This window comes from Notolabrus celidotus, chromosome 4 (genome assembly GCF_009762535.1).
Source record: "Notolabrus celidotus isolate fNotCel1 chromosome 4, fNotCel1.pri, whole genome shotgun sequence".
Classification (NCBI taxonomy): Eukaryota; Metazoa; Chordata; class Actinopteri; order Labriformes; family Labridae; genus Notolabrus; species Notolabrus celidotus.
The window spans coordinates 18,224,662-18,246,568 of NC_048275.1; the positions used below are offsets into that span (position 1 = coordinate 18,224,662).

Here is a 21,907-nt window from a genome sequence, read left to right on the forward strand (position 1 = left end):
TTGTGCAACAAAGCTGCTGCTATATTTGGAGTGCTTTCAGCTGGCTGAAGTACAAACAGTCTCCTACATCAATAAATAAGAGGGAACAGAGGGGTTATGTTGCGAAGGAGGAGAGGCGGAGGAGGGTGTCTGTCTGCTAATCTGCCTTTCAGTTTGAAAGATTGATTACAGATTTAGTAGATAGAAAAATAGATCAAACTGTTGTTGTTGCAGTTATAACTTAAAAATACATGAAAGAAATCCGTTTTTTTAATACTTTTTCAACCTAAGTAATAATTCACACTCCCTTCTCTTTGAAGTTATTAAAGCAGTATCATTGTGTGAGTCCATTTGAATCAAAGTGCACCAGTGTGTAAAATTAACTTCAAGTATGCATCTGCAGCACTAAATATTTATACTAATGAAGAGTATGCCAGCCAGTGATAATCTGGAACTAAATGTGAGCATACACTTCCCATGCAGTCCCTGTGCTGTTTAGGAAACTCACTCCACACTCACTGACTCACTATGTAGAGATCTTACTTGTAGTTTCGCTCCCAAAACTTGATGGGCCGAGGATAAGAGGAAATGAAGATGGCACTGCCAAGAAGGGAGCCAGCGGGGTGTAGAAGACAGTGGTGAGCAAAGTCTGAAGCAGTAGCATGGCTGAGTCTGGTTACACACACACACACCAGTTAAGGAAAGAAAAGCTGGCACTGATCTGGACTTACAAACACACACAACCACAAACACACACCCCCCCGCACACACACAGGTCTGAGAGGAGGATACGAGGTACAGCAAATGGCTGAGCGAAGGCATGGGAAAGCGCTGCCCCAGGCGATCTGCCAGGGAGCAATGTAACCAAGATGAAATGGAGCTTCAGCAACAGCTCTCGATCTGTACAGAAACACAAACAACAAAGGTCAGTCCTCTACTATCAGACATCAACAGTGCAGTGTTTTTTTATTTGCATTAGAGAGTGTTTATTTTTATGCATCAAAAAACCTTTCCATTACAGAGCTTCACAGTTATTTGTTATTGCACTTTCATAGAGTTGCAGTACTCACAGAAGCACAGAAGCATAATGGTCATATGTCTAAGGCAGCAGAGTAGTTCAGTTTTGGTCACAAGTTGCATGTTATTGTGTTTATTATTGTACATTGTAAGGTGACCTTGACTGTCCTGAAAGGCGCCCTAAATAGAATGTATCATATTATATTATTGCCCTGTCTCTGTCTCTGTTACCTGTTTACATGTTCACTTCTTAACTATCCAAAAAGGCAAAATAGTGTGACCAAAAATTAAAAAAAATGGTTAGTTCAAAACCAGATATTTGGTCATAAATAAGAGTTAAAGTCAGAAAGTGCTAGATCCTACATTTCCCTCAATGCAACTAAATGTAATCTTATTGCTAGAGACTCCCAGGCAGGTTGCCAGCATGTTTCAATTTCTGCTTTAATGCAGACATCTATCAAATAATATTAAATGTTTATCCTTGTACCAATGCTGAGATGTCCAAGTTGTACGACATCACTATGTCATCATCATGGTGGTTTGACTGCACCATGCTGCTCTAGAGCCACAAGGACTTTATACAGCAATTTCACACCACAGTGTGCTTCAATATGCTCTATGATGGGGGGAGTCCAACCTTTGTGTATGTGATTGTGGAGTTCTGCTTTGATTGAAAAAGGCTGAACCATTTTAAAGTCTGTCTGTCAGTTTCCTGAGTGTCTGCAGGTGAGTGTTGTTACGTCAGGTCAAGAAATTAGTGATTTTGTTTTGGTCTGTGATTGTGTATTGGTCTGTGGTCTCTGTACCTTGTGTGTATTTGTATTGAATGTATCTGTCTCTTGATATCACCACACTGTGTTCTCTCACCTTGTGGAAATTAATTGACATGACAAAGAAGTCCAGCAGGAAGCTCTCTGAGGCATGAGGACAATCAAAATGAAAAAAGACGAGTGTGAAGAGCAGAGTGAGGAACTGAAAGCTCGGGTCGCAGAAGGATGAACGCAGGAGTTCAGTCCAGCAACTGTCGTCAGAAGGACATCACAGCTGAAGGCGACACAACAAGAGTTAAGACCAGCACTGCAGACATCTTGAAGTTGTATGTAGTAGGATGTATGCTTCATGTTTGTGGCTGAACAATTCCACTCACTGGATTCCCAGCTTCTTGCGGTGGCTGAGGGCAAAGCCATCATTAGTGAGCGCACTGAGCCCGATGGCGGGGTACACCACATACTTCTCAAAGCACAGGAGCCCCACGTACAGTCGCTCCAAACCACATCAGAACAGCATCCTCTGTAACCAAGCAAGTAGATTAGCATCACAGATTACTGGAGCATAACGACACCAATTCAAGAAGTCTAGAAATAAGGTTTCTCGTTTTTATTGTTTTCATGGTTACTTCGCAAGAGAAGCCACTCTGACACATCATGACAATTTTTAAATTACAGGTTACATTTAAGTTACCATGGAGTTTTTTTTTGTTTGTTTGTTTGTCTCTTACAGATTAGTTCATAAACCACTGACAAGATTTCAGTGGAATCAAAGGTATGCTAAATTAATTGGCATTTCATCAGTTCAACAAAAGCATACAGCTAAGTTGCTGGGACTCTCAACTCACAAAATGTCATATTTTTGTATCTCTGTATCCAGAACATCACCCTTCTACACTTGACAAGTGACTTTATAATTACTAACACTGAGAAAGTATTAGATTTAGAATCTTTTCCGTTTTAGATTTAGATGTTAGCCCACAAAGATTTATGAATTAACTTTAAATTCATAGTTGAGGCAGGTTGAAACGTCAGCATTGCATTGTTTGCAAATGTCCGTACCAAATTATTGAACCATAGCTGTGCCTCGGCTGCTGCTACAAATGTAGTTTTAGTTTAATTATTTTTATTGTTTTTATTATTATTTTAATCATTGCTTTAACACTTATTTATCTTATTTATAAAAAATATGTATCTATTTATACATTTGAATTATTTATTTATCTATTTATTTATTGTGTTCATCTGATCTTGTTAACGCTACCTTATTTTTAACTTTTCTTTCCACTGTTACTTATTTTATTAATTTTACTGTATTGATTTTCTTTTATTTTTTAGGTTTTTTATTTATAATCATGTCTTTTTTAATTTTATTTTACCATTGCTGTTGTTTTCTGTCTCTGTTATTCTGTGAAGCACTTTGGGCTGCATGTTTTATGTATGAAAGGTGCTATATAAATAAAGTTGAGTTGAGTTGAGTTGAGTAGTTTTATGTGAATTATCCTGTGGAGTATAGGAGTTTCTGTGTCATTATATATTGAAATCTTTCAGCTCAGACAGAAATGGCGGACAGACTGTCTAACTACTCCATCCCTAAGGCCATTTCCCAAACATGTCTCAGTCATCACTGCTACCTTTGCCTTTTGAGCATAACTCTCGAACACTGTGTACATTTGAACTACACACCGATTAATCACTCAATACATTCTATTTAGATCTAGAACTTTAACCAGATGCAGATTATTCCATTTTTAAAGCTTCTACAAGTTTCCAAATAATCCATTTAGAGAACTGTTCGACCTCAACATGTAAGGATGCAACAAGTAACTTCCAAAACATTTGAAGTATATAAAAGTATTCTGACCTCTGGGCTCAAACTGGTGATACTCTTTTGTCTTGAGCACCGGATGGGAGATCCACAACCAGGGATGGTGCTTCCTCAGCTGGGGGATCAGATAGTGGGTGACAAACCCCACTGTCCCAGCCAGAGCGTACAGCACGATGGTAACAAAGGGCTGGAAAATATAGTCAGATGGAAAATAATGAAAGAAACATGATGAGAAAAGGGAAAACTAAACAATTGAGATGATGTGAAAAAAGGAAAACATCTCACCTTAAGGGACAGAAACACAGTACTGGCTGTGATGGCGAAGGTCAGAATGTAGGCGACAGAGCACACGACTACATCTGACAGCAGAATCTCTTTCTGCAGAGCATGAGAGGGAGAGATGTGATCAGTAATAATCCACACTGAGTGAACTCTCATTTGTCTGACTCATTTGGATGTGATTACTTCTCTCTAATCGCCTCCCTTTTTGGAGATCAAAGATGAAGCAGCTTGCAAAGAGTTAAAAGCCCCATAATCCTTCATTAATGGTGTAAAAGGCATTGATACACTTGTTTTCCAGGATGCATAATTCCCCTTAATCCCACATAATGATTGATTATCTTTCTTGAAACACTTTTTTAGAGTCTCAAATACAGTTTGAATAAACTCCACTGCCTCCGGTGCAAAGTCATTATTTCCTGGTAAAAATAATTATAAGCTGCAAGCATACAAAGAAATAAACAATGTTCATTTAACACTAGAAATGTGTGATCATGCTTCCACAGAACGGAAATATCATTTATGAATATTATTAATGAAACGAAATGAATCAACATATATGAATGTCCTCTTTATTCACCATAGAGTTCTGCAGTTTCTCAGGAAGTGGGTCCTTAATGTCTGTGTCTTCCTCCTCCTCTTCTTCACTCTCCACCAAAGCAGGCATAATCTTTGCCTTGATCAGAGACCTGAAAATGGAAATGTCACAAATGAAGCATGAGACAATCCTTGTTGAATAAAATAAACATACATAACGTAAATATATCAAAAATCATATTGAAGTTTCATAACTGATAAATGCACTTAGTCATGATTTGTGAAAGAAAAGAATGTGCATTTATGTAGTTGTACTTCTAATCTTACAGCTTATTATGTTGTAAACAGGTTGGCAGGGAGCATATTGAGCAAAATGTATGTTTTTTTAAGTACAGTCTCAATTTATTCAACCTCAATTTTTCATTTCCCTCTATTATTGTAATTTAGATACTTTAAATGTTTTTGTATAGATCTTTAAAGACTTTTCAATTCAAATATATTATCAATCTAAATGATGATTATAAAAATGGTTCTAAAGATTATCATGGCCATTAATACAAGGCCGAGGGTGACAACGTGTCTTGCTTTGTGTGGCACAGCAGAGCATTTATATCACTTGTGCCAGATCCAGACAATTGAGAGAATTTTTGACTGGCTCTCATTCTTCCATAGTGAAGGACTGTTGACTGGCTTTTAGCCAAAGGCTGTGTAGAAAACAAGAGACATATGTCAGATGTCAATCAATCAACACACCCATGGAGTCAAGGGCTCTTCAACCTGTCAACATCCTTGTTGTCTATTTTACGCCCCACTGGCACAAAACAAGGTCATGATCTACCAAGATGCACCGTTTGGGGGAATATGATGGAGCCTAAGACAAGATGCAGATTGAACACAGTCCAGGTAAGTATTAACACTTGATTAAAGCTGTTGATCCGATGTTTTCAGTTGCATAGCCTGATATTTCTATGTGGGAGACTCATAAGAAACGCCAGGCTCATTGAATGTAATGGCTGATTTGGTTAAATATGTTATTATGAGATAGTATATGAAAAAAAATAAACACAGGGTCTTTTTTTAAAGGAGAAATCGAAACCATGGACTGATATTCTGTTAAATTCAAGGATGTACACAGTTCCTTGAACTAAGTGTATCCGTTTTAGGTGCCACATACAGCTTTTAAAGCATCTGTAGTAAACTTGAAGAAACAAAATCCACCTGTTTCAATTTCATGTCAGTTGTTCCTGTTTGTTTTGTGTGATCGTACACAGCTTAGTCAACACACAGTTGGGGAGTTGTTGAGAACAAACACTTTGAAGAGTTGTTGAATACTGTAACTGCTTATGAGCCAATTATCCCATAAGAACTGTGAAACTTCAGCTTCCTGTGATAACTTCATTTGTTTTTCCAAAGAGTTTAACAGAATGCATTCCATAAAATATATTCGTTAAGACCTTTATTTGTCAAATAATCTTGAATGACCACCCCTGGTGGAACCCAAAATCCTGAAGTATGATTGGTAATTTTTGTTGCCAGAGATGGGATTTAGGGTGAAGCAACTATGCTGTGTTATAACAGGCTGCCAGTAACTTTCTTTCCAGATCAATGTAACACATTTCCTTTTGCATAGTACTTTAAAGTGTTTCTTTGAACATTCATACTCTTTACAAGTCCTAAAAGAATAAGCCCTGAAGATGAATGTGTTGCCACAAAAGTTAAAAACCCACTGATACTCACAGTAGCACAGAGGGGTCACTGCTCTGTCGGCTGAGGTGGTAGGAGAAAACCACCAAAAGGCCACAGAAACCAGAGAACAAAGCCGGTGTGTGCTGCTCATCCCACGGCTCCTGTAACAACACACAGACACACACAAACCTGTGTGAATCACACACCTCTATGTGTCCACAGAGCTGCCACTTAACTCTCCACAGTTCAAAAGCTTCTTCTCCAGCTCAAGTTACTGTTAAAGTTGACTGGCTTGTATCAGCTCTACTGGCATCAGGGAAACTGCCTGACTGCACACTATTTATAACTGAACTCCACATCTTCTTCATTCCCATTACCAGGAGGATGGCTATGAACCCAAACTCACTTCAAAACTCTGAAGATGAAAGAAGGACAGTAGAGGAGATCAAATATTGTGTTTATTTTCAGTTAATTTGTACCTTGAGAGCTCCGAAGCAGAAACCGTAGAGCAGAGACAGAGCGACCAGACTGCGTAGGATGCTGTAGACTGCAGAGACGAGACTCGTAGCGGCTGAAGCACAGAAAGAAAGTGAGGATGAAAACACATGGAGAGGTATTCAACAATGAGAAAAATAACAATACTATTTCACTCTCAAAAGAAGATTCAAATTTACTGAAAAGCTAAGAAAAAATTCTGTGCTTGCATAATGAAACATGCTTTTTTTATAAAAAGAAAATAAGATCAGCTTCAGACACATCACATTACAAAATTATGATTTTTTTTCCCCTCACTGGGCAGCACAAGAAAAATATTTCTGTGAACAAATCAGGATAAAGCTGATTTTAATCTGCATCAGAAGGTGGGTTATTCTGATCAAATCACGTCCACACAGTCCTGATAAAAATAAGTATTTAGTTTTTGTAGCTTAAACTGTTAAATTATTTTTTGTTGTTTTGTAATCTTTTGCTGTTTATTTTCAGTCATATACTTTATTGTAACAGAGAGATACTTAAATTACACACACAGGCCTCAGACCAGAGGCTCAAATCTTTAGTAATAACAATAGATAAGACAATGTTGTACCAACCTGTCCCTCCAAACAGGTGCATGTCAATCTGCTCCAGCACGTAGATGGTGAACGTGTTGATCTGAGGGAAAAGGCCCACCAGGAAGGTGATTGGGAAGCAGTAGGTAAAACCTGTTAAATGAATTTAACACACAGTTACCATTTAATGTCTTTAAATAAAAATGTATATCTCTTGAACAGGATATAAAACAAACATTCGACAACAATAAATAATGTTGCATGTCGGTCTGAAACAAAGCTCCCTCTGGAGGCTACATGTGTCTTCTCTCCTGTCACATCAATCCCTACCCACAAGCAGGTCTCGTAAGAAGTGCAGTGCGTCGTGGCACACGATGGTGACTCCATACAGAGTGGAGACGGGCAAGTCCTTAATCCTCAGCAGCTGCTCCAGCAGCCAGATCAGAGTACAGAAGATACAGAAGTAGGCCGCTCGACTGTAGGCCACCAGCTGGTTGTGACCCTGGAGACACACACACACACAAGGACCCACAGTTCAAGATTTAAAAATAGAAGAGGGTACACCCTATAAACAGAGCAGGGCATGTTATCAAAAGAATGATAAAATCAACATCTGATCGAAACACATATAACATTGCTAGAAAGTTTGGTAAAGGGAGGTAGATTGCCCATACATCTTGCACCTCGGCATGCAACATTACTTTAATCTCATCACAACGGTATAGACCGGCTCTGTGTGTGATGTGTCCTGAAATAACTTTTTCTTAAGATTTACAAATGACTGATTACAGATAAGCATGCGTCTATTTCTAGTGATGTCAAATGAACTGAAATAATCATGGTCATAATGAATCATTAAGTTGCCCATATGAAGGATGAATAAAGGGAAAATAAAGTTTTACATCTGTCAGCTAGTCAGCATAAACAAGTCGTTTGTGAGGATATTTAGAGGTATGGGATTGTAGAAGTTCACAACTATCAAATTATCATAAGTTCTTGTTTTATGGTGTTACCTTCCCCATTCCTTCACCTACATTTGTTTTCTCAGTAACATGAAACAACAACTGAGTATTTAAGAACAAACAATGAACAGAAAAGGGGACTCGTTTAAAATGAATTCATCATGTACCAAACACTGACAACATGCAGCACTAAAAAGGGAACAATAGTTGGGAGTTGAAACCAAACAACAACAGAGTCATCACAGATGTGTGCATATACGTTTCTTTGAATAAATAAATATACAATTAGCATATATCTTTTTGAAGAAGTTTGTTTTTTTATATATTTAAATATTTCCCCTGAGATTCAGTAACAAAGTAAGGAATGAACTCACATGTGTTGGTGAAGCTGCATCTGGTTGAACACTCTGGAAAAAAGAAGTGAATACTTGATCAACAATTGTAAACCAAGATGAGAGCTGACTGAAAAGAAGCATTGTTACCTACAAGTTTTACAGAAAGGGAGTGAGCAGATGCAAACAGGAGCTGGCAGGTTGGCATGTTCCTGAGCCACTAACATCTGAGTTGTTTAAACGGAAACTCTGACATAGAGCTGGGCAATATTGAAAAAGAAGTTATCACGATAAAGTTTTTCATATCAGTCGATATCGATAATTATCACGATAAATATCAAATCATTATTTAATTTACATTTAAAGGCAGATTTTTGAAAGTTTTAGAAATCAGACGGATTGTTAGCTTGTATCTGGATTTAGTTCTCTGATAAGCTTCTTGAATCCCTTTTTTCTGACGGTGCTAACAGGAAGCAGGTCTTTTGTGCAAGACAAGATTTTTGGGAAGTTTTAGTTTGTAGATTCTTATTTTTCTCAGATTGAGGTTATTTACATATTTTGCTTTAAATTTACAACAAAGATACATCACATTGTATACTGTGTATCAGTTTATAGAGTATTGTTGTGAGAAGTGCACTCCTGTTTACGGTTATTATGGATTACAGGCATTTAAATATATCGATTTTTTATTGAACATTTGTTATATTTGCATTGAGAAAAATTATATCGCGATAATTGTCGTTATGGAATTATCGCCCAGCCCTACTCTGACAAACCAACAAGTCAAAAGGTGTAAAAACACCTAGAAAACAGTCAAAATTGAGCACTACCTACTTGATTCAGCCAAACACGAGTTCACAGAGTCTTGCCGAATGATGCTAATGCTAGAAGAGCTAGCACCTTCAGTCCTCATTGCAGGCTAATGTCCACATGTTTGTGCTGGCTTCACTTTGCTCCAGTCAAGTAGTAACATGCCAGTTTAACCAGACACAGCCTACATACAGCTTTATCTCTTTTTTCTAGATCAAAATACTGCCAAGCCAAGCAATGCCATAAAATGTAATTTGAGCTTGTTAACTTCTGGGTAGTAGTTCATTATGACTGTATAGCAGGGTCCATTAACTGGAGCAACAGCCTAGCTAGAGGCAGGTGGCTGCACAATAGGATGTACACAGCATTTGACCAGCATGTTTGGCCTACAGTGACCAAGATATCACCACTTTCTGAGCTCACACATCCTTCCTTTTTTAGGTAAACTGTTCAAAGCCATAGTTAGAAGACAGACGTTTATGTATAATCTGCTACCATCCATAGAGGTTTTGTGTCTTATTACCTTCAGTAAGGAATACTGGCAGCTGGCAATGACAAGGCAGAACTGGAAGACCCAGAAATCTTTAAAGCAGCCATGATTGAGAAGCACAAAACCCAGGAAAGAAACCAAGAAGGCCATGAAGACTGCAACCAGATTCTCCAAAACTTCCTGGTTCCTGTATGAAACAGTACACACAAATGATATGACAGGTTACAGTTGTGCAATGAATGCTTGTTACTAGCTGGATTTTAAAGAGGCAGGTAAGTGTTTATTTATGTCTTTAATCTAATTAGCAATACTCAACCGAAATGACACTGGTTGATCAAACTTGGATAAGTGACACAAAAATGACTATCAACCATACTGACGTGATGTTAATGTAAAAGATGCTTCAGGGTAAATCAGCGCTCTCATTAGACTTTGTGATGAAAATCAAGTAAACCACCAAAACCACAAACATGCACCACAGTGGAAAGCACCACACAGGTTCTTCTACAGTATGTTGTACCTGTCAAAAAGGGCAAGCAGGGTGAGACGGTCATATAAAATGTTGATCCATTTCCCAGGAAACAGTTTAAGTTTGTAATAAATCTTCCTGGTCGGTTTCTCCTGAGTGGAGGTCTCTGATGAATCATCCAAAGAGTCCTCCTCCTGACAGACAGATGCACACAAACACCAATTATTCACACTCTCGTGACTTCAACTGTAATTACTCAGGGAACAACAAAAGTCTGATGTTTGTCCATGCTGAATATTCAACCGTCAGGATCATTATAAGCACACAGAACATCTTTTCTACAAACAGAAACTGGTGCAGTAATGATTCAGCAGAGACTGTGTTGTTTCTGCTTCAGTGACGACCGGCGGCTTATAACACCACTAGGCTCTGCAATGATGAGACTAAATCAGTCATTTGCTGATCATTTCAAACTGCAGCAATGAGTCATATTTTACAGTTTGGCAGAAAGTAAACACTAATCTGATTAAACAGTTTGTTGACTATAGTTTTTGTCTCCCTCTGGGGACTTTCTGTGGTAAAACATCACCAACACAACCATGAAATTAGCTCTTTATTAACTGTACTGATGATGTTGTTGCTGGTACGTGAAACAACTAGATAGATCCCTGTTTTCATATTTTAGTAACAAAAAAGCTGTTCTATCCTCAGAAAATCAAAGCAAAGGCTAAAATGACTGTTGGAAGAATTTGAAACCTGCATTGTTTACATCTAGATCTGCTTTCTAACAGTCTCCCTCTTCACACCCTTAGTTGGCACACAGCTACACTTCTTGGCACATTACCATCACTGTGTACTCGATCAGCAAAACCACTGAACTTGTATCATGTTGCTCACAGGCATGCAAATACAGGGGACTCATTGAGTGAAACCTATTCTTAAAAAGCTCTACAAACCACCATACTTTGTGTGTATACTAAGCTTTATGAACACACCAAATGTGATTATTTTCTCCTGCTTTTAGTGTGAGAAAATTATATGTAGTTATTTATAACAACTCTTTGATTACAGAACAATAGAGGGAAAACGAAAGCAGATGTATACCTGAAAGATCTCAGGGTGAGTCCTTCGTGGTCGAAGTCTGTGTGCGGGGATGATGCGTCGCTGGAACGGGCAGTCAGAGTGACCGCCCGCAAGTCCATCCTGACACTCTGAGTTCGAGGAAGTTGACAGCAGGTCACTGAAGACACACACACACACACACACACACACACACACACACACACACACACACACACACACACACACACACACACACACAGATAGAAACATTCAAGTGTCAGCATGTTGATTAGACCGGATAGCACAGCCAGCAACAAAAGTTCAAGAGGTGATAGAAAAAAAGCAATGAGGTAGGATGTAGTCAGGAAAATGTCATTGAAGCAGCTGGGTAGAGCATGCAGGTACACAGAGACTTTAAAGGAAAATAAGGAAGAGGCAGAATGTGTTGCATGTAGAAGAAGGCGTAAAGAAGAGAGGGAGGAATTAAGATTTGACAGCACTACCACATGTTGCCGGTGATGAGCTCAGCTCCTAGTGGCAGGTTGAGTGCTCTCTCTGCATACAGTTTACGGGGCCTGTCTCCTGGAGAAGAAGAAAAAAAAGACAGCAGCTGATGAGTGGATAAATGTCTTATGTGCGATTTATATTTTAATTTAGCATAGCAAACAGACATCCCCAACACTGAGCTATAACTGAAAATCTGAACAGACGAACACTTTGGAGTCATTCCAGATATTCTTCAATTGATCTACCAGCTTGTTTAGCAGTTTAAGCTGATAAAACTTGTGGTGTCTGACTGTACAGACAGCACTTTTGTGTTTTCTCTCAATGCATGTAACTACCTCAGTTTTTTTTGAAGCTTCACTGTTTTACAACATTTTAATCAATAGTTTTGTTTTTGTTGAAGCTGCTTACTGTGCACAGTATGGAAGGTGTAGGCCTCTTCTTTGTTGGTAGCCTCTGGTCTGCAGATGACCTGCAGCATGGAGCTCTCTGATTGAGAGGTTTGTGAGGGTAGAGAATCATAATCTGGATCCTTCTCTCTGTCTGTTTGTGGACTGCAAAGAGGAAAACACGATCAGCAGGAAGTCATGGATACTAGATGCTCATCTGTGAATGTGTGTGTTTGTTGGAATGATTTGTATTGATGTGTGTAGGTGAAGAAGCATGTGTACCTGTCAGGGGAAACTATTGGGATTTGTGTGGGTGGTATAGCCTGGAGTGTGTTGGTGGGCAGACTGGTGGGAGGTTTTGGTCTCTCTGGTTTGCCGTCTGTGTTTGGCTCTGTTATCGTCTGGTCTAGTCTGGAAGTCACACTCAGATTTTCTGGAAACAGATTGAATGGAGAAGTTGTTTTTTGTTAACATAGCAAACATATTACTTATCTTGCAAGCTGCTGTATTCCCTATTTCAAAGCTAACTATGAAAAGAGCCAAACCCACAGAGAGGTATGATTGAAGCTTTGATGAAGTTTTTGAAATTTGTTTTTGTCTTTGTTATTTCAAGGCTTGAATTTTTGTTGTTTTGGGTCAGTCTCAACTCATCAGCGGGATCAGCTTTGGATGCTAACTGTGCTGCACAAAATAGCAGACAGTTAGTAGCAACACCCCATGTATACTGATGAGATTATAGTAAAGCAAATGGCTAGTTGAAAAGCAACTATTTCCCTTGCAAGGTGGTGGAGGCCAAAGCTGGGTTCAAAAGACAGAACAGACATTGGCTGTGTGATGTGCAGAATCAGCTTTAAAAAGCAACACTGTCCTTAACAGCTTGATCTGCTGTCCACAAGTGGTCAAAACACTCAGTTAATACAGGTTTAGGAAAGGAACTGCCACAAACAGCCACTACAGGCTGTACAGTTATATTTACCCTGTTTTACTTAACTTCTTTAAAATTCCTGATTGACTGAGTTATCTCCACCCTGACATTCTTGGAGTCTAGCAGGCAGGACAAACTCTAGTAACAACATACATGGATTATTAATGGCTATAAACCTATAGAGCCCCTTTCGACCAGACGCACTGAGAACAACAGAGTTTTTTTGTTGTGGCTCGTAAAATTGTGTTGACATTTCAGTTATGCATGCATGCACTTGTACATAAAAGTCAGCATTAATTGTGAGACTATAAAAAAATAAATACAGTGAGGCAAAAATACACCTCCATACTGAGATTCACCTTCCTCTGCAGTGCTCTCTTCCTCTTTGCATTCTGTCCCCTCATCTTCCTGCATGCTGGCGGTTCCCCCTCTGCAGCTGAGAGACCCCAACAAAGACACAAACTCCAAGAAGTTGGATTCATTGGGCATCTGGCCCTCCTTTGCTTCCAGATCTGACTTGGAACTGGTCATGGTGTTCTAAGTAGAGAGACAAATGTTTGTATGACTGACAGATAGAGTGGTATGGATAAACAGGATAAGAACAGAGCTAAACTGACAACATACTGTGTTTTGTGAGCGGTCTGAAAGAAGAACCGCGTCTTTTCCACTGTCCATGCTCATCCCGCGGATGTGAGTCCTTCCCCCAGGCCCGTAACGGCCAAAAGCTGGCGGCAGACGCAGGAAACCTTGTGAATCCACATTGGGATCCAGAGGGTCTGTGTCATCAGGGTGTGAGTGGACATCAATACCTGATGAGCTGTTATCATTTGTAAGCTGTGGGCTTGGCGTGCTGTCATTAGTCATCTGTAAACCAACATGTTCCTGGTCTGGATCTTGACCCTCCATCGTGGTGAACTCAGAACTGGTTGTTTCTCTACACATGTGAAACTCTTCACTTTGGCTTGTTGTCTGTTGTTGTTTCAGGGTGGGGTCATCTTCTGAGAGAGTCGACTCTTTTTCTTCCTCCTCTGCCTCCTGCTTCTCATCCTCAGGGGAGTCGAAGGTGATGACGGGGATCTTTATGTGACACTCTCCGGCATCCTTCTGAGCCTTAGCGGATACACACAGACAAGTCACACATACTGTACCTCCTCTAATGTAACAGCACAGTCAGACCCCAACAGCTATCATAGAGACATTAAAAACAGGACAGATACGCTGATTTCTCCGTCATGGCTGCTTTCTATTGGAAAAATCAACAATACAAAATAAGTGGTTTTGGTGATACAAGGTTTCTGCCTGACAGTGATGATATGTGGTACTGCCAGGCTTAATAAGAAAAAATTACAGCTGTTTTACTTCTTAATAGTAAACATTGTCTTGTAAGGGGGTTTACTGTCTACTGTGGTTTAAAGGGGTTTTACCTGTGCATTCTCTAGAAGGCTCTGCTTGACGCTCTCCTCCAGCTGAGCAGCAGTCTGAGGGTCACAGCTCATAGTGATGATGATCTTAACTGTATCGTTTTTATCCAGGTGAGCCGACACAGGCCCAGGACCAGAGTTGTCCACTAGAACCACTTCAATCTCATCAGAACAGTACATCTCCTCCACTGGCTCAGCCTGAGAGACAACACAACATTAACAAACAATGACATTCCATGATTGTTCTACTAATTCTATCAAGACAGTTACAAATTGTATTCTGTTTCCACATCTGTAAGTCCTACCTGTGCAGGGAGATCAAGAATGTCAATGAAATTGTCCTGGCAGTCCTGTGGAGTCTCCAGTGAGTTATTGTTGGCATCTGAAGGTTCTTTCTGTTCCTCACTCTCCTCCTCACTCTCATCTCCACTTCTCTTGGACGGAGGCAGACCTTCATCGGCTGTTTCCATACCATCAGCCTCTTTTTCCTCAAAGTCCTTCTCCTCCTCTATTCTATCCTTCCCTGAGTCTTTCTCACCTGATTTTTCCTGATCTGATTGCTCTCTATCAACCCCAGTCAGAAAGTTCTGAATGTCTGTTCCTTCTTTCAAAGCTCCAGTTTCAATTATTTCTGTCTCCATTTTCCCTGACCCACTAGCAGATCCAGGCCGTGTCTCTTCTCTTTCAGCTCGGGATGGGGGCCTCTGCTGGGCCTGCAGCAGGGGGGCGGCCTGGTCAGGATTAGGGCTAGAGAGGTCATCTGGAGAAGGCTCTGGGCTTGGCTGCAGACTTCCCTCCACAGGCTTCTGTTCTGCAGCACCCTCACACTGTCCTGGAAGGAAAAGACATGCAAATTGATTATTCAAAGTGCTATTAATAATGAACTGCTCTTATCATGAAAACCTGCTTTGCTGGAAGTGTTGTATTCTCTGATTCAGTTGCAGCAACCACTCACAAAATCCACACTTTTGTCAACAGAAGTTAAACTGATAAATCCATTTCCATTGCGCTCAAATGACTTCCAGGACCAGAGTGTAGATAGTGATAAGCCGACTTTGATCTTTCTAATCACAAATGCATTAGGTCATACATTTACTGGAAACAGTCAGCTGCTCTTGTTGGCTGGCTGATACATCTGATGCTGCTTGTCTTAGAACATTTACGACAATGATGTGTGTGCAGAGAAAGAAAATGCACAGTTGCCAAACGACACTGTTCAAGGAGCCACCGAATGCATTAGGGAAAAGGAACTAATTTAGCTTCTATCACAAAAGGATACTGACAACACAACGTAGAACAATTCACATATACCCACATACAAGTCCTAAGTAGTTCATCACCTCTGTCTACTTCCTGTCTTGATTCTATAAGGGTATACTAATCACTTTATCATATTGTCTGACTCATTTTTAGCATTTAGTGATTCACAGGGAAGTCATCCAACCTCATTCATCATTCATTTTCTAAACTAAGAAGCATCTGAGTCATTGTTACTTGTATGTAAAGCAAGATCCATTAAAGTATACTCGAAAAATGTACAATTTCCCCCAAGGTACCATGCTGGCAATCTTTTTATGCAGTTGTGAGTTACAGCAGATGGGTGACAAATTAAAGAAAAGGCAAAAATAGCTTCAGCTCTCCATCTCAAAGTCTGTGACGCTCTGCTGGAGGAATGAACACTGCTCTGACGAAACACAGTCCTCCCATTTGTGTTTTGGTGGTGATAAGCAGCCTAAGATGTTTCAGAGACATTTGAAATCAGGGCTGTTTTCATAAAAGTATCTCTGATTAGTCTATCATCTTGTGCCAATTTTAATTATGTTTCATTCAAATTATAAATTGGATGGGGAAAGGGGAAAAACGAGGTTCAACAGGAGGAGCAGGAGTTATTTTTGGCAATGTTAGCTTGCTGAATCACAAAAACAAATTGCTTGCTAGCTTATGTAGCAAAATACTGCCTTTAGCAGATAACGTAAGCTAACTCATCCAGACTTCTACATGGTATCTGACGGGCAAATTGGCTTGCTTGATGTTTGCAAATTGCTTTGTTAGCTAGCTTCAAAAGGCATCCAATGCCAAGCAGTTGCAGCGTTTCCTTAGCTTGTTTACGCCCTAACATTTTTGCTTGTAAAAATACCATCTAAGTGGATTTGTTAGTTGGCTAGCTTGCTAAACTACTTTTCCAGCCAACATGACTTAGTATCTTATGTTTTTGATTTTAGCCAACAATAACTGTTTAATAAAGTAAATACTTTGTTTTTCGTTGGGCTTCCGGTGAATTTTTTCTCCCTGAAGCCTGACATTTGATCTACGACATAGTTAAAGCCCTTTGAAACTAGCCCCTATTGGCTTTAAAAGTCAAAGCATATGACATATGAATTTTCCCTTCCATAGTTTCTGTTTTCCTTCAATAGCCACCCATCTGTGTCACAGTAAAACCCAGACAACATACAGCCTCACCTTCCACTGTCTTCACTGCCTCGTCCGACTTTGAACAATCCTACAGGGAAGAGAAACAGCAGCACATGATTTAAATTAGGACATCATGCAGGTCAGCTTATGTATTCTGTGGGCATCTATGTTAAAGTGTCACATACCACCCCAATAAGTCCAGGGTCAGTTTCAGTCTGTTTCACGGTCACCTGTATCACTGGACTGGGACCCTTGCGAGCCAACATAGTCATGGCAACACTGTCAGGGACTGTACTGCTCTTCCTGTTTGACAAAGATGAGAGAAAGGGGGTGAAAATGTAATGATGAGGACAGAGAGAAGGAGTGTGTATGGAAGTCAACACATCAATACGTCACTTTCAGAAGAAATCATTCCAAACCTGTCATGTTTTGAGATAAAAGTACAATGATTTGAACATCTGAGGAAGTGCTAAAAATACACGTGTCTGGGCTTTCTGTTTCATCTCATAACAAGCACTTCAAATTTTAAAGAAGCTACAAGGAATACAGACACATTTTCTTTACTTATTCCCTATGTAGATCAACTGTGCCAGAGCTGAGTAACTGACTGAAGATCCCTGACCTTCTCTCATTAGCACTTCCATTCATCAAAGCTGTACTGAGTCAAGACTTGAAATAAAGAGGAAAGCGTCTGAATCCCACTCTAAGACACTTGATCACGAAACCAATCTGATCTGAAAGACATGGAGGACTTAGTAAAATAGACACATGCAGAGAGAGAAGGAGAAGCTTACAGACAGTAGAGGTTGTCAGACATGTTAAGACACTCATCTGCACTTAGTGGAAACCGAGGGTTAAATGTTTAACTCTATGCTGGTAATTATGTTGTATCATAACACAATTTGCTTTCTAGCCTAGATTTTCTGGCCACTGACCTGACAGAGACCAACTTTAATTTTTTTCTGATTGGCCTCCAATTCACCTTACCCTCACTGCATCCATTTTCCTCTGAGGCCATACTCAAGGTAGCAAGCTCAAATATTGTTACAGTATTAACAAATTATAATTTCACTGTGTATGAAATTATATCTAACCTAAAAAAGACAATGAGTAGTGAAATAAGGCTGCATATTAAGTTAAACATCATTTAAAACTCTACTCAGAGTAGCATAAGCTAACTTAGATTACCACTGACATGCTAACATTCATGTTGGGTAGTAATCTTTACTTTCAACATCATTTTCAAACAGAATTCTAGAAAGTTGTTGAATACCAACACTATCTGTTGTCTAACGATAGCAATTGAGTTATCAATTAATGATCCAATCAATTAATGATGTAATGATGTAGCCTAGTTGTAGCAATGTCTTTCCATAACAATTTGTTATAACCTGCATTAACCCATTATATACTGCTGCACAAAAGCTAACTTTGGTTTTCAACCAATTCTTAACTTACATAACCTTTGGATACATACGACATAACAGAGGCAACACAAATCTCCAACTTAGAATAATGGTAGCTAGCTAGACTTATTGTCAGCAGGAATTGGTTGAATGCTTGTATGCTGTGGTTACTTAGCTGTCAGTACCTAGACATTTTTACCTAGAAATATGGCCTGCTTATTACTATCCATTATTTTACATTTGTTTATCGAAATGACAGACATTTTTTAAATTTCCTCTGCTGTGTAATTTCAAAGTACATAAGCAGCTGTGTGCGAGTGAAATCGGCTATAAAGCTGTGACCATATACCTTGAGCATTGAGTATTCAAGTGATGTCACATTAATCACACTGATTTATGTTTGAAGATTAAAAGTGTGTCTATGAAGGTCATACCGTATATTGGCGGGCAGACAGGGATCAGAGGCATTGCTTTTCTTTTCTGGAGCCTTGCTGAGGTCAGAGAGGCTGCTGCGGACCACCGCCTCACCCTCATCAAACATTACATGCAGTCGATAGTTGGCCATCTTGATGAGGATGAAGAAGACCGTGATGGAGGTACAGTAGATGCTTAAAGCCATGGTGGTGGGGGGCAAAGCCTGTTGTGGGAAAAGGAGAGCCTTAGCACATTCAAATCAACATTTCCAGAGTCTCCTGACTCTACTGGCAAAGTGTTAGACTATATGCTTAACTTTGTAGGAGCTGGAAAGCTCAAACTCCCTCACCTCATCTTAATGTAAAATTCTAAAAAATATAAAGTGTATTTGGTCACATGATCACACCGTTCCCTGATTATATTACAGGCTCAGTGAACCACATGATGCAGTTCAACTGACTGGTAGATAACTGAAGTGTATTGATCCTCAGAGGAGGGACAGCCCAAAGCAAAGGACAATATGATTAAAAGAGAGAACATCTGCATCATGCTGGGACATGAGTCATACAAGTCTGGAGAGAGTTGTTGCTGAATTGAATGTTTTAGACAATTATTTATGTCTGCAGGTACTTATTTACAACCTAAAAAAATGGCCCATGTTTCTGTCAAATTGTTCCCTCAACTTTCAGCCTGTTTTTTTGGAGTGTTTCTGTGTGTGTGTGACCTTCAGATAAAAATGCTAAGAACCCTGAAATTTGAAACAGTATTTCTCTCAGAAGCTTGTGTTGTTTTTGCAGGGGAGGCAGAGAGTGTTTCCAAACACTCTGGGGAAACTGTCTGTGGCATTTTTATAGAGCTTAAACATCTACTCTACATTACTAACTCTCCTCCATGGATGGCTTTTGGAGATTACCTTAACACACAGCAGAAACGCTGTTAGCTCTGATTTAGAGGACAGTGATGTGAGCAGTGTTCACATCACATGATCATAATCTGCAATATATAATGTCTAATCTGCATAAACCTTAAATTCAGATAGATGTATGTCATTGGGCATGTGAGTATTTAAGTCATGCATTAAAATACAAAACAACAAAGCAGTTGTATTGTAGGTCATGTTGTTTATGCCTTATTTTCCATACCAGAGGCTCTTAAGTCCACTGTATGTTGTCAGTAATATTCTATCACAGGTAAGGTCAAAGTGTGTGACCTATAGAGGCAACTCTTTCCCTTACTGATTTCCCCTTCTTGTTGTTTTCCTGTATTATTTTCCTCCTCCACATGCACTGTATTACATATCTACATAGTAAACAGCCGTCACGAATCCCTAATGGACATCCAGCTGACAAGATAATATAGCCTGAAGTAATGCAGCCTCTGAATGACCGTTTTGCAAGGCCATGACATGAAAATAGTAGTGAACGTCAGTTTCACGCCTCCCGTCTTTCCCATCCAGGAGCAGCCATGCGTTCCCTCACCGCATGCAAGGAAAAAACACTGCGACAGTGCTACCTGTTTTCTCCAGCCTAGTATTTCCCTCAGCAGCAACCAGACAATGAGGGGTATTAGACTCATGCATTGCCACCGCACGTTCATCCATGAAAGGATTAAAAGGGCGCATGACAATAAAACGTTACCTTTTGGCACCTCGCAGCCCCTTCGCGGCCTTGAACGTCATGTTCCCTAAATAAAAACTCACCAGATGGAGAGACAGAGGCAACATCAGGAGAAATATCCACAGATAGAGGTGGCAGGAGTTGTTGAATTTGTTCTGGTCCGGGTCGTGGTACCAGCCCCCCGTCAGAGATGCCCAGACTCCCTGGCGCAGGGTCTGCACAACCTGGGAGCCCATCTCTGCTCCTCTGTCCTCCTCCTCCACCACCTCCTCCTCCTCTCCGCTCAGGTTGGACGGACGGATGATGCCGCTGCTGCTAGGCTACAATGGAATGATCTCCTCTAATGCATGCTACTGTCGCTACGCCTCCATGTTGGGGCGATACAGCACGTATCCTGAGCCTTCTCTTTCATGCCTCATCGGTCTTCCTCGGTGGTTTCCTCTCGTCTGCATTATCCCACCCCAATGTCAATTCGTCCATTGCTGCTGCCGCGGTCCTCATCTCGTCCTGTTCGTCTCTCTCCTTCTCCCTCTCCACCTCTCCTCTTGCTGCCTGTACAGATGCGCAGCTCTGACCGTCTCCCCTCCCCTCTCCTCCCCTCCCACTCCTCCTCTCTGCCTCCCTCCCTCTCAATCCAATGCTATACGATTCCCACCTTCACCGTTTGAATGCGCACAAACGCAGTCAAGCTGGTTACGTGCAAAGTCATGCAATCAGTTAGCCAATGACATATGTTTTGACTTTATTGAAACGTGCAAAATAGGCCAAGCATTCGCAATGCAGGCAACGAAAATATACCAGGCTCATAACGCAGTTATTGATAAAGCTCAATCCATCATAGACTGCTATAGGCAGCCTATTATTAAGCTATGTAGCCTACAGCACAGACAAAATTATGGCAATATCATCAAAAGTTTTAGGTATTGTAGTCTAAAAGATGTGTTTGGTTATGTTTCATCTTACATAGCCTACATTAACACAAAATACGTTTACAACAGAGTTAAAGAGGATTTTTTTATAATGTGGTTCTGTGTGTGAATTACTGTTACAGTCTCTAATCTTGAATTGAATAAATTAAGCCATGCACAGTTACAAAAACATTTATATGATATTTCGTTCTTTAAAAAAATCAAGTCACGTTAAAAGTCTTTGTCCTATTTTATAGTCTATGCTTTGTCCCCATGTCAGCGTGTCTCTGTGTATCTGATGAGAGCCATGATGGGTCCACTTCTTTCCAGTAATGTAACCCTCACATAGGGTTTCAAGAAGACTAAGGAAAGTGCTGTGTGTGTGTGTGTGTGTGTGTGTGTGTGTGTGTGTGTGTGTGCGTGCGTGTGTGTGTGTGTGCGTGTGCGTGTGCGTCATCCATAGGGGGCGCCGCTAATTGAGTGATGAAGAAAATTCGAAGATAATAGGAAAAACAAAATTGTTTTATCTAAGTTAATTTTGGATTAAATTGCGGAATGATGCCAGTATACATTTAAAAGCTTTTGATTCACTTTTGCTTTTAAAAATAATTGTATTCAAAGCAGTTTTTGAAGTCTTATAGGACTGCC

The 21,907-nt window shown here is 40.0% G+C and overlaps 1 protein-coding gene across 1 annotated transcript in view; it reads right to left on the reverse strand.

Annotated features, from left to right (window-relative positions):
* Positions 1-20,891, reverse strand: part of pcnx2 (pecanex 2) — a 35,752-nt gene extending 14,861 nt beyond the window's left edge. Inside the window, 31 exon segments of the mRNA XM_034681466.1 lie at positions 523-586; positions 589-651; positions 772-802; positions 804-844; positions 847-873; positions 1,851-2,006; positions 2,009-2,040; positions 2,144-2,262; positions 2,264-2,286; positions 3,628-3,778; positions 3,877-3,969; positions 4,451-4,559; positions 6,145-6,254; positions 6,573-6,664; positions 7,182-7,292; positions 7,470-7,641; positions 8,476-8,508; positions 9,767-9,920; positions 10,254-10,396; positions 11,307-11,442; positions 11,768-11,846; positions 12,180-12,322; positions 12,440-12,590; positions 13,442-13,619; positions 13,707-14,192; positions 14,507-14,701; positions 14,809-15,335; positions 16,964-17,003; positions 17,101-17,218; positions 18,756-18,958; positions 20,435-20,891. Coding sequence (XP_034537357.1) covers positions 523-586; positions 589-651; positions 772-802; positions 804-844; positions 847-873; positions 1,851-2,006; positions 2,009-2,040; positions 2,144-2,262; positions 2,264-2,286; positions 3,628-3,778; positions 3,877-3,969; positions 4,451-4,559; positions 6,145-6,254; positions 6,573-6,664; positions 7,182-7,292; positions 7,470-7,641; positions 8,476-8,508; positions 9,767-9,920; positions 10,254-10,396; positions 11,307-11,442; positions 11,768-11,846; positions 12,180-12,322; positions 12,440-12,590; positions 13,442-13,619; positions 13,707-14,192; positions 14,507-14,701; positions 14,809-15,335; positions 16,964-17,003; positions 17,101-17,218; positions 18,756-18,958; positions 20,435-20,587 — 4,133 coding nt within the window. The 5' untranslated portion in view covers positions 20,588-20,891.
* Positions 20,892-21,907: the final 1,016 nt, after the last annotated feature.